The sequence below is a fragment of the Punica granatum genome, chromosome 3 (genome assembly GCF_007655135.1).
Source record: "Punica granatum isolate Tunisia-2019 chromosome 3, ASM765513v2, whole genome shotgun sequence".
Taxonomy (NCBI): Eukaryota; Viridiplantae; Streptophyta; class Magnoliopsida; order Myrtales; family Lythraceae; genus Punica; species Punica granatum.
In genome coordinates, this window is record NC_045129.1 from 24,898,695 (window position 1) to 24,909,720 (window position 11,026).

The window sequence follows — 11,026 nt, forward strand, 5'->3', positions numbered from 1 at the left end:
TGAAAACATTGCTAATAACCCCATGAAGGAAATGTCGCACTTGCTAATCACTCCACTGCCACTTCCTTTGTGTCATAAATGAAGGTTTTTGCTCTTTTCATGAGTAAATTCTATTTAGTTTAAATTTATCATCACTTCAAATATTATTTTGTTATCATAAGCGTTTATCAAATTTATTTAGTAAATTTATTATAAATTAATTAATCGTGCTGTTCGACCCATCAAACTCTCGTGTGGACCCATAAATCAATGAACCTATTGACCAGTTCGATGTCCAGTCCGGGTTTTAATAAGACTGTTGATTGCCTCTTTACCCGATTTTCAAAATAATGATGGTTTGGTAATGCCCTTCCGAAATCCAAGCTTAAGGCGGACGCCAATTCCCCGTAAGCTTAGCTCAGCTTAGCTCATCATCGGTTGTCGACGCCGAAGCGGAGCAACCATCTCCCTCCTCTGTCTGAGCCTCAGATGGCGCAACAACCCTACGATCGTTACTACAAAGCAGCAGCCCCATTGCCCGACTACACCAACCCCGAGATCAAAACCCTCTTCATCTCTGGCTTGCCGGACGACGTCAAGGCGCGCGAGATTCACAACCTCTTCCGCCACCGCCCTGGGTTCGACGCCTGCCAGCTCAAGTACACCGGACGCGGCAATCAGGTGACGTCCTACTTCCCTCTTCTCGCCGGAAAGATGTCTTCTTGCTTGCTTCAAGACAGAGTTGCAAGTGGTTCAGTGATTTTCTCTGCTGTGGTACCTTGAGTGAATCATCTCTGCTATCTTCATTTCGCCAGGTCGTTGCCTTCGCTACGTTCTTCAGTCATCAATCAGCAATTGCTGCCCTGCGTGCACTAAATGTAAGGATTGAGCTTCCCATTGGCAGGTAAATGTGATTTGACTCTTTAATGTCGATGTTTGCGGGTGATTGTGCTTCTTAGGGTGTCAAGTTCGATCCCGACACAGGATGCGCCCTGCATATCGAGCTCGCCAGAACAAATTCTTGGAGGAAGCGTAAACCAGGTGATGTATCTGCCTCTAAGGTCGATGTATTCAGCAGTGAGTCATTGCTCAAATCTAGTTATGGGGTTATGTATCAGATGATCATCGTTACTTGTTGCTTATATTTCTTTTTGTTACAGGCAGTGGACCGTATGTTGTTATCGATAATAGAGACAGAAATAATGCCCAAGGGTCTTCGAGCGATGATGGTAATTTGCAAACAATATGCGACCCAGATTATAATAATTTTTCTGTCTATATATAATTATTTCCTCCTATTTACGCACTTCAGGAGGGAGTGAATCTGATGATCCATCAGAGACTGACAAACAGGACTCGGGCGATGAAGATGATGTGGTGAATGCTAAGAGGTAAAAATCTCTCAGAAATCACTTAACTCCGTTTTCTCCTGAACTTAGTGTTCAGCTCTAGCATACATTTTGCATGAAATTCAGTTTCCTTCGAGCAGCATATATAACTGAGATATGTATCTTTTCTGATCATGAATGGTAATTGACAGTGGTGGATCAGCAGGTGTTGATGGTGCTGAAGCAGCTGTGAGTAATGTAAGTGAAGCTGTTGCAGTTAGTACTTTTGTTTTAGTTCAATGACATTTAGCTTGCTCTTGGACTAAACTCGATTTCCCACTGCCCTTCCTTTTTATCTGACATTTAACTTAGTGTTCCTTAATTTGAACTGCCTATGCATTCGAGGACCTCGATTCACATTTACTTTTGGTTGTGCCAATTTGTGATCCTTTATCACTCAACTTTTTTTATTTTTCCATATTGTCCTTCATTGAGTTTTGGATCTTTTATTACAGTTTAGTTGCTCATAATAATGTTATCCAATTTGTTCTGAAGCAGGAAGATAAGGCTACTGAAGGAAATACCCAAGCATGCTCCACTTTATTTTTCGCAAACCTTGGTCCAAAGTGCACTGAGGATGAATTGAAGCAAGTTCTTTCACAGTAAGTTGGAGACAGATGCCTGACTCTTTGCAATTGCACATCTTCAGAACCGAACTTTTTGGGACTTGTTTTGCTCATTCTCTATTAGAAATATAACACTTCGATTCTGCTTTTTACCATGATTCATGAATTCAATCTCCGGTTTCAGATATCCAGGATTCAATGTGCTCAAAATGCGAGGGAGGGGTGGATTGCCAGTTGCTTTTGCTGATTTCGAAGTACTACATGCATACCCTTTTTTTCTTTTTTCCTTGATATTGAAGGGGCTTATAAGGAAACTATCTCTCTCACTCTCTCTCACTTAACAATTCTTTTTACTAAATTGCTAGGAAATCGAACAAGCAACAAAAGCCATGGAGGAACTTCAAGATACTCAGTTGGAATCATCTGATCGAGGCGGCCTGCACATAGAGTATTTTACTTTTTACACTATAATGATACTTAGTAAAGATTAGTCCATTCTCACACTTCCGTGCATCCTACAACACTATGTATGCCACCTTGTTGTAAGTAGCAAATTGGACATATTCAGTGTCAATATCCTAGAACATAGAATTGTCTGACTGACTGAACACTAGATGAAAGTCCAATACAGTTGAACCAAACTGATCAAATCAAGCCCCATAGATTACTTTAAAGCCATATAATGAAATCTTGAGATTGGTATTCTGCAAAAATATTGCTGGGGGACAAATTGAGGAGGGTGCTCAATATAAAACCCATTTCAGGTCAATATGCGAGGAGGCATTCTTGATGTCTCACTGATGGATTGGCCAGTAAGGGATAGTAGCCAGTGATAGAGAATAAAGAATAGGGATGACTCTAGCTACCCGAATAAGGGTGACCTTTCCATCACAGGAACCCCTTTCTTTCCACCCCCCCCCATTTTTGGGTCTCAGCACTGGAACATGAGCAAGCCTCCTTTGCAGCAATTTGAATATTGAATTGTTAAGAGATGGAAGCTGTACTGTAAGTGCAGACAATGATGTATTTGATGAGGGTTGCTGCAGAGAAAAACAAAGATTAGGAAAGAAACCTTGTAGCTTTTCCCAGTCATACTCAAACCACCAAAGGAACTTTTTAGTATTTACACTAGTACCCGTATATATTATGGATGTTATCGATAAATCATATTACAATTCTAGTTTGCTCATTTGGCTTGCTTGATATTGCTTCCCGTTACCAATGGAAGTTCTCTACGTATGATCGCCCAGGTATGCAAGGTCAAAAATGCGCAAGCGATGAAAGGGGATGGTGGAGAATCATCAGAGTAGGTTCTCCAAGAACTTCATTATTAGGTCCGAGTGATTTGCAATCACGACCTTTATGGAGATGGTTGTCCAGTCCCAGTCAATCTCATCGTGCAATTCTTTCATTTCTCAGATAGATCGACTATGCCATGTTTCTATCTTCATTCCTGCAATTGTACGCATGTGTGTTGACCACGTGCTTGTTTATCACAGCTAAGCTCATGGGAATATGCAATTCTTGATCATTGGAAAACAAAGAGACTTGAAGTGATGCTTTTTACTCCTTTTAGACAATAATAGAATGAATCAAGCTGTCTTATTTAGTATTGAAAGCAGCCCTTTTAATTTCTTGTCCCAGAAAGAGCAGAAACCTTGGGCAGGACACAGATGCCATCAATTAACCACCATATTCGGATTCGGTTTCTTGGCTTTGGGATCCCATATAATAATGAACTTTCTCAATGTTTGGAATCGGATATTCTTGTGAGTAATCAGTTTCATGACGACTGTTCAACTTGAAAGTTTCCATTCCATCTATGGACAAATTACAAGAAAGTCGACTGCAACTATTATTCATCATAGGGTCCTGCACAGTTACGGCTTCCATAACTCTGAAGAAATGGAAAAGTACCAAACTTTCATATTTTGGTCGGGTGAGAGCTAGATTTCGAAATTAAAAAGAGGTCTAGCGATGAAAGAACCACTAATGGGACAAAGCTTGAATCTGCTCGTTACTTCTGCTCGTTACTTCAGCACGAATGACAACGTACAACGCTATCTTAGTATTAAATGGGACAAAGCTTGAATCTGCTCGTTACTTCCGCACGAACGACATCGTACAACGCTATCTTAGTATTAAATAAGACCGGTGAATTTTGCTTGGCTGGGACAGAGTCATCATGTGCTGAGGCAGAGCAAGCAACACCACTAAATGCAACCATTGTCCGGCTCCTGTTTTTCAAAATTCAATTCGACATTTTTGTCGTCTTCAAGAAAATCTCGCAAACATCTGGACAGACTTTGATTTCACAAACAAGAGAAGTTGCTTGCAAACTGAAACTTGATAGCATCTTGCTTCTCGAGGCAAGGCAAAAATACCAGAGTTGTCTTTGGCACCCTCCTCGCAGGTTCGGCGCCAAAATTTTTAAACCCATCCTTCCAGACCCGGTAGCGGCAACGGCACAACTCACCATGACATGTATTTTCTGATGGCTCATCAGGTTTGCACAAATATTCCCAATTCAATATTGTATTTGCCTAATTACTCCAAAAGAATTACAATACCGTTGCTATTTCAAAATATTCCAACGGACTATACACTACCAGAACGAGTCGGGGCTTGAGGCAAAACTTAAGATGAGGTCCAAGCATAATCTCACCATATCATTCGATATTTCGATATTCTTGAGTGTTCTGTTTGGCGTGCTTCTTCCTTCACAACAGATCATCTTCACAGTTCACGCCATTCTTCTGCTGCTGCCTTTATCGCTGACCTAGAAACTGGGCCTTCGAGTATCCCACAGATAGTTTTTGGTTAAAAACTTCCATGGCCTCCTCTAGTAAAGGTCCACTGTGGTGTTGTTGCTGGTCAGCCCAGATCCGACCACTTTGACTTCCAACATCGGAGCTCGGGGTGGACATATAATTCGAGTCAAAGAGCATGTCCCCTTCCAAAATGCGCAGTACCTTCCATGATAAGAAAGCAATTTCTCAGAATTGCAGGATAATGCCAATTGTTGTGTAACTTATCGCACAGAACTTTGTCGTGTCACTTTGAACGAGAAAAATTGTCTCAGAAAATTGTGATGGGAGTGTCCTGTAAGCTCTTTCTCATATCCACAGCCAAACCGAAAAAAAGAACGATAAATGTTTAAATCAGAATATCGTTCTTGGGGGCATAATTCTCTTTACCTGAGACAATCTAGGCCTTGACTGCGGGTCCCGTCTTATACACAAGGATGCAGCATGCAGCATACAAGAAACCTCATGTTCTGCATATCGATCTCCCAATCTTGGGTCAATTAGCTGATCAATTGCAAATTCTTCCAATAAAGGGCGTGCCTGTTTCCATCCATGAATGGAAGATCAAGAACTAATAAAGAGCAAAAATCAATTTTGTTAGCATAAAAAAATTATGCCATTGATGTTAAAATCTGTACCCATTCTGCGAGACACTGCTGGCCCTTTGGCAGATTAAGGTCCACGGCCTTTCGGCCTGTGACAAGCTCCACCAAGACCACACCGAAAGAGTACACATCAGCTTTTTCTGTGACTTGGCCACTCTGGGCATACTCCGGAGCTAAATACCTAGCAAAATAAGATAAGATAATATCTTTATGATTTATTATGTGTAGGTGTAGTGCTTGAAAGTGGGACAAATGTTCAGGCTGGGGACTTACCCAAAGGTACCTATTACTCTAGTTACTACCCCAGTATCCCCATCAGGCTGCCACCTTGCAAGACCAAAATCCCCGACCTAGAAGCAATGATAGACAAGTTAAGAATATTTTACTGACAAACTCTGGTTAGACATCGATGTAACTGACATACTTTAATTTGATCTTTTTGCAGCTTTGACAAATATTCAAGCAATTGGATAACCTTCTTACCAGTGGCTCAAAATCATGTGTGATGAGAATGTTGTTTGGGCGCATATCTCGGTGGACAATGCAACCTACCCTACACTCTTCGTGAAGATATCGGAGTCCTCGGGCAGCCCCCAATGCGATTTTCTGCCTTGCTGACCATTCCAGTGGCTCTTGGTGTCGTCCTGAAAACCAGACATGCCAACTATCAACAAAAAACAAATTCAAAAGTAGGCATATTAAGTATATGCATTACCCTTCATATATTCGGTGAACTGAACTGTCTGCAGAACATTTACACTCAAAAATGGAAAATGAAATTTCCATCTTCCTATAAAAATTGAAGGTACTAAAAAGTTCGAGAAGATACTTCATAAGATGTTTTTCTTGAGGATTGCACAAAAGGTTCTGTTTGTTCTCTTAAACAATAAACAGTAAAGGAATTGTGTTTTCCAAAACCAAGTGTAATCTCAGGCTTAAGCCAAGAAAACAGGCTGTCCAATAGAAAATGAAAACTGCTAAACAGCGTCGTAGTGAAGGGGAATTTAAAAGTAAAACTTGAAAGAAATAAATGAAAGTTATGGATAACAGAAATAAACAATAAAGGTTACCCTTACCATATAGATGAGAATCCAGCGAGCCGTTGCAAATGTACTCATAGACCAACAGCCTCCTCTTATCCTCTATACAGAAGCCGATCAGCATAACAACGTTTCGGTGCTGGGCACAGCTCAAGACCTCAACTTCGGAGCAGAACTCCTGGTCCCCCTGAGAGCTTGCAAGCTTGTGCTGTTTCACAGCGACAACTTGTCCATCTGGAAGCACTCCTCTGTGGACAGACCCAAAACCTCCTTCCGCCAAAAAATTAGCCTTGGAGAACCCTCCTGTGGCCATCTCCAGCTCCTCAAAGCTGAACCACCTTGGAGGCTTCCCAAACATGGGAGCTTTGTGCTGGCATATCGAGCACAGGGGAGGAGGGCCAGGGGGAACGTTTCGGGACAATGAGACTGCCTCTCGGACATTCCCACTGAACTTGTCAAAAATGATGTTCTTTGAGGCGGTTGTCATTGATTGAGCCTTCTCGTTGGAGCCAAGCAACTTAGCCATATTCCATGGCTGAAATCTCAGACTTGCTGAAGCTAATGACAGATTCTCACTATCAGAATCGGAACTGCTACTGCACTCCTCGAGTTCCCGGGATTCTTTTATCACGAGGGCCTCTTCTTTCTTTATATCCAAGTTTCCTTCAGAGATGAAGAAGGGAGATGTCCCAGGGTCAGAACTCGAGACTGAGGATGTCCCAGCTTCAGTAGCGGTAAATGGCGTCCCAAGTTCGGGGCTGCTGGTTGGAGTGACTACCGGGCCCCTGATGGAATCTAATGCATCTGTCTTCTTGTTCTTAAGGTCTCTCTCTGACAGTTCTTTAGGCTCCAGAGATAAGGAAGTGGCAGCTTCAGGCTCTCTCTTGGAAGACCCAACCAGATTCAAACGGAGAACTTTTGGCTGAGAACGTTTCATGGTGACAATGTTACATTGCAGCTCTTCCATGCATCGTTTCTCCTCGTGCTTGAGCTGTCTGAAGTTAAGAACCCGACATCGATGAGAATTAAACTCCACATATATCAATTTCATGTTAAAAAGGAAAAGGAAAAACAAAAACAAAAACAAAATATTACTTGTCTATGACGACCCAATTCGCCTCAGTTTTCTTAGCTTCAGCAGCCACTGCACCACAAGGAGATCCGGAGACAATCTTTATCTTGACATTTATCTTCAAAGAGAGACACATAAGGACCATTGTGAGATAGACAGAGATCAAAGTTTTCAGGATTTAATATGGCATAAACTCACCTTGTTTGGGTCGTAAACATCGTGCAGCCGAAGGAACATCTGGGAACACGAATCTGTGATATCGATTTTCTGTTCCGAGCTTGATCCTAAGTGAGATTTCCGATGACCATTTGCACAGTCCCCTGCAAATAATGGGAAACCCCAAAATTTCCGACCTGGCAAAATGCAGCAAAGGATCCACTCTCAACAAAGTCCCTTTCTCGAATAAATGGGTGGTCAGGAAGATAGATATAATCATAAACTCAGAGCAAAGTATGTACTCAATAACTTATCTCACACCCAGTAAGTTGACCTCAATTGAATACCAGGCTAAATTAGCTAATGAAACAGCAAGCATGAAATGTGAGCTCATAATGAAGTCAAGAGAAATAGATACCCGAACTCTGGCAAGGGACAACCACGACCAAAGTAATGCAGCCACCGGGCTGAACCACGTGGGTCAAGGCCCAAACGAGGGCAGCTTTTGGGATCTCCTTCGAGGCCTTTACTGCGACCACAACCTTCTCCGCAGCATCAACCTCCTTCTCCAGCTGCGTCCCTCTCCTCAGCTCTCTACTGCTCATTGTGTTGCTCCAGAGAAGTCTAAAACTCTCGTAGTCGGCTCGCGGATAGAAATCAATCAATAGTCCTTAAGAAGACCGATTAAAAGCAAAGAAAACACATTGCCGAGATTGATGACAATGGGACAGCACCAATCGAGTCCCATCTCATTGAAGAGATGAACAACTCTTGTCTTCGGAAGCTCTAAAAATCCTCTGCCCCCACCTCCTTAGGATTGGCAAAAATGTACCACAGACAAGCAAACGGTTCCAACTGGAGAAAATCAGATTTGGTATGACAAGACCCTTTTCACCGATTGGCATGAACTTGCTCAGCAGGGGAAGAATCAATCACCACAGATTGAACCCAGACCTCATTTCATATGTGATATGTCCTCTCTCTCAGTGTCCTGTCTGGTTCCGTTCAGCGCAAAATCTTGCAAGAAATCTTCCAAAAGAGGAAACAGGATAAGCCGAGAGACATAAGAATCCAGGGAAATGTCTTGAAGTTTTAGAAACTGCTCTCTCTCCACTCAGATGCCCGGAGTAGGCAGAGAACCAGACAAACACCTCAAAATCTCCGAGCCAAACCAGCGATTTTCGCAGGTCCGACCCGAATGGCTGCTTTGCAAGTAGAGTCAAACAGACGACAAGACGCGGCTGTCATCTCTCCCAATCAAATCTTGTAATGCAGCCACAAACAGTCCATCCACAGTGAGACGTCGCAGCGGAGGATTGAACCCCAACAGCTGTGACTTGAGCTCTGTCGAAGTGACAAAAGAAAGACGAAGGTAGAAAAGGAAATCAATCATAGTCGCTGATGAGGTTGCGGTCAGAAGAACCCCAAACAACACAAAAACAAAACCCAAAGAGCAAAAGAGCAAAAGAATCAGGACACCATCCCTTATACACTGTCTTCTTCCCTGAGACCATATTCCCATCAGCCAAACAGAGACTCCAATATCACTCAAATCACGTGGACCTCAACCGTAACTCTCGGTCTCAGCCCGACCCAACAGAGAAAATGAAAGAAAATCGAACAGGAGCATCATCGTACTCATGCTAATGCATAAGAAACACACACTGAGAAAACTTTCCACGCGGAAGAGGTTGAGGTTCGAAACACTGTGAAATGGATTGATTAATAATTGTAGAAACGATGATGATAAAATCACTGGAGGAGGATTCATGCACTGGAACCTGCCTTGCCCAAGTGGGAGCTCCAATGTGACTTCACAGTGGGGAAGGAAAGGGGAGAGGAAAAAAGACCCAACACCCCAAGAATGGGACACACACTGAACGTTGGTGAAATAAAAGAAGATGATGGGACTGAAAGCGAGATGAGAGAGGGAGAAGAGAGAGAAAGAGATGAAGATGAGTGAGTGAGTGAGACGTAGACCTTTGCTTGAGAGCTGAGATGGGAGGAGGAGTTTACTTCTTGTCAACCACCGGTAGCCCAAATTTTGTCAATTCGGCCAAACTTGAGCTTCTTCTAGCGACGCACTGCGTCCGGTTATGGCTTTGGGGGGGGAAGAGAGAGAGGGAGGGAAGGGGAAAGAGAATAAGAGGGTAAGAGAGAGGGACAGGAGGAGAGGGGGAGAGGGTGAGGGGGTTGATCGATCAATAATGACGGATAAGCGGTGGCTCCGCTGTCTGCGTTCTTCCGATTCGTTTGATTTGATGATGAAAGAGAGAGAAAAAAAAAGAATTAATAAATAAGGTAAGAGCTTTATATATATGCGAGTAAATAGACTAATTCGTCCCTGAGATTTAGACTTTACATCAATTTGGTCCTTTAGTTATTTTTCCTATCAATTGAGTTCTTGGTGTCATCAACCGGATTTAAGGGTTTAAATTAGGTCCCTGAGAGATCAATTTGGCCCCCCATATATGAGAGTTTACATCAAGTTAGGGTCAGACATCAAAACCGTCCCTCCGCCCATTAATTCGTCTAATGTTAACGGAAAAGAATGTTTACATCAAATCGGTGGCCATTTGATGGTGTACTTTTGTTCTTCCCCCCACGTAGTTGTTATTAGCAAGTACAAATGTTCTTGTTAATCTATGGTCATTTGATGGTGTATGTCTGTATTTCATAGTTTCTATGATGATAGAGATAGGAGAGATTGGCTAGATGATGAAGATGAAGAAAGGGGAACATAGCTAAACAAATCATCACTTAACCGCAAAGATAAAATGAATTTCATTCATTTCATATAAAATTTTCCTTTTATAAATAGGAAAATTACAAAAGGATTGAGCGGGAATAACTATAAGTGAGAAAAACAATACTAATCATCCCATTTTATGATCATCATCTTCATCATTAGACATTGGGGAGGGTGGATCATCATCGAAGAAATCATCATCATTAGCATCAAGCATAAAGAAATCAGCATCATCATCTTCATCATCAGTAGAGAGGGTGGTGCTCTGGTCTGACAGTCGAGGCAAGGTGACGAGATATAGTACTAAAACTAGTCAAATCATCACCCGAATCATCACTTAAATCATCAGTAGAATCATTGCTTGAATCATCATCAAAATCATTGTCAAAAATGTCCTTCGTCTTCTTCCTCTTTTGTCTCTCATCCTCTTCAAGTAGATCAACAAGTAAGTCTGCTCTGTCCATCTTCTCCCTTCCTCTAAGATAAAATTTTCAAGTTAAGGTTACGACGTTATGCATTGAGAAGGAGATCTAAGCTATTTGTAGGGAAAGAAGCGATTATTACTGACTTCAAGGACTCATGTTATCGTGCATGAATGCCCAAAGCCAATTGATGGTGAATAAATTCTCGTTTTGGCTTTCGACTCTTCGTTTCCTGGTGAGGT

General features: G+C 42.1%; 3 protein-coding genes across 8 annotated transcripts; 1 reads left to right on the forward strand and 2 right to left on the reverse strand.

Moving 5' to 3' along the window:
• Window positions 1-309: 309 nt before the first annotated feature.
• Window positions 310-3,547, forward strand: LOC116202001. 4 transcript variants are annotated; one of them, XM_031533500.1, is made up of 10 exons: window positions 310-660; window positions 795-857; window positions 939-1,056; window positions 1,140-1,208; window positions 1,292-1,370; window positions 1,520-1,565; window positions 1,863-1,969; window positions 2,118-2,187; window positions 2,299-2,381; window positions 3,184-3,547. In XM_031533500.1, the coding sequence occupies exons 1-10, from the start codon at window positions 469-471 to the stop codon at window positions 3,212-3,214; spliced, it is 858 nt and encodes a 285-aa protein (XP_031389360.1). In that variant the 5' UTR covers window positions 310-468; the 3' UTR covers window positions 3,215-3,547. The 4 variants fall into 4 exon arrangements, with proteins under 4 accessions (XP_031389360.1, XP_031389361.1, XP_031389365.1 ...); XM_031533501.1 differs by having other exon boundaries at window positions 312-660; window positions 1,866-1,969; XM_031533505.1 differs by having other exon boundaries at window positions 312-660; window positions 939-1,020.
• A 600-nt stretch (window positions 3,548-4,147) lies between these two features.
• On the reverse strand, window positions 4,148-9,830 carry LOC116199575 (inactive protein kinase SELMODRAFT_444075). Of its 3 annotated transcripts, XM_031529974.1 has the most exons (11): window positions 9,594-9,830; window positions 8,765-8,957; window positions 8,032-8,642; window positions 7,656-7,810; window positions 7,481-7,575; window positions 6,422-7,380; window positions 5,829-5,989; window positions 5,619-5,695; window positions 5,379-5,526; window positions 5,131-5,280; window positions 4,148-4,905 (listed from the first exon to the last, which is right to left on the reverse strand). In XM_031529974.1, exons 3-11 carry the CDS (start codon window positions 8,216-8,218, stop codon window positions 4,702-4,704), a joined length of 2,136 nt encoding a protein of 711 aa, XP_031385834.1. In that variant the 5' UTR covers window positions 8,219-8,642; window positions 8,765-8,957; window positions 9,594-9,830; the 3' UTR covers window positions 4,148-4,701. The 3 variants fall into 3 exon arrangements, with proteins under 3 accessions (XP_031385834.1, XP_031385833.1, XP_031385835.1); XM_031529973.1 differs by having other exon boundaries at window positions 8,032-8,957; XM_031529975.1 differs by lacking the exon at window positions 9,594-9,830 and having other exon boundaries at window positions 8,765-9,580.
• A 659-nt stretch (window positions 9,831-10,489) lies between these two features.
• On the reverse strand, window positions 10,490-10,826 carry LOC116200475 (phosphopantothenoylcysteine decarboxylase subunit VHS3-like). The gene is made up of 2 exons (XM_031531324.1): window positions 10,688-10,826; window positions 10,490-10,632 (listed from the first exon to the last, which is right to left on the reverse strand). Exons 1-2 carry the CDS (start codon window positions 10,824-10,826, stop codon window positions 10,490-10,492), a joined length of 282 nt encoding a protein of 93 aa, XP_031387184.1.
• Between the last annotated feature and the right edge of the window lie 200 nt (window positions 10,827-11,026).

Excerpts from the sequence above, each read along its gene's own strand:
- LOC116202001 (XM_031533500.1), top strand. The coding sequence starts at position 469 with ATGGCGCAACAACCCTACGATCGTTACTACAAAGCAGCAGCCCCATTG. Across the intron at positions 1,566-1,862 it reads CTGAAGCAGCTGTGAGTAAT|CAGGAAGATAAGGCTACTGA; the intron begins GTAAGTGAAGCT and ends TTTGTTCTGAAG. Across the intron at positions 1,970-2,117 it reads TTGAAGCAAGTTCTTTCACA|ATATCCAGGATTCAATGTGC; the intron begins GTAAGTTGGAGA and ends CTCCGGTTTCAG.
- LOC116199575 (XM_031529974.1), bottom strand. The coding sequence starts at position 8,218 with ATGAGCAGTAGAGAGCTGAGGAGAGGGACGCAGCTGGAGAAGGAGGTT. Across the intron at positions 5,696-5,828 it reads CACATGATTTTGAGCCACTG|GTCGGGGATTTTGGTCTTGC; the intron begins GTAAGAAGGTTA and ends CATTGCTTCTAG. Across the intron at positions 5,527-5,618 it reads AGAGTAATAGGTACCTTTGG|GTATTTAGCTCCGGAGTATG; the intron begins GTAAGTCCCCAG and ends TTATTTTGCTAG.
- LOC116200475 (XM_031531324.1), bottom strand. The coding sequence starts at position 10,826 with ATGGACAGAGCAGACTTACTTGTTGATCTACTTGAAGAGGATGAGAGA. Across the intron at positions 10,633-10,687 it reads TGATTTAAGTGATGATTCGG|ACCAGAGCACCACCCTCTCT; the intron begins GTGATGATTTGA and ends CTCGACTGTCAG.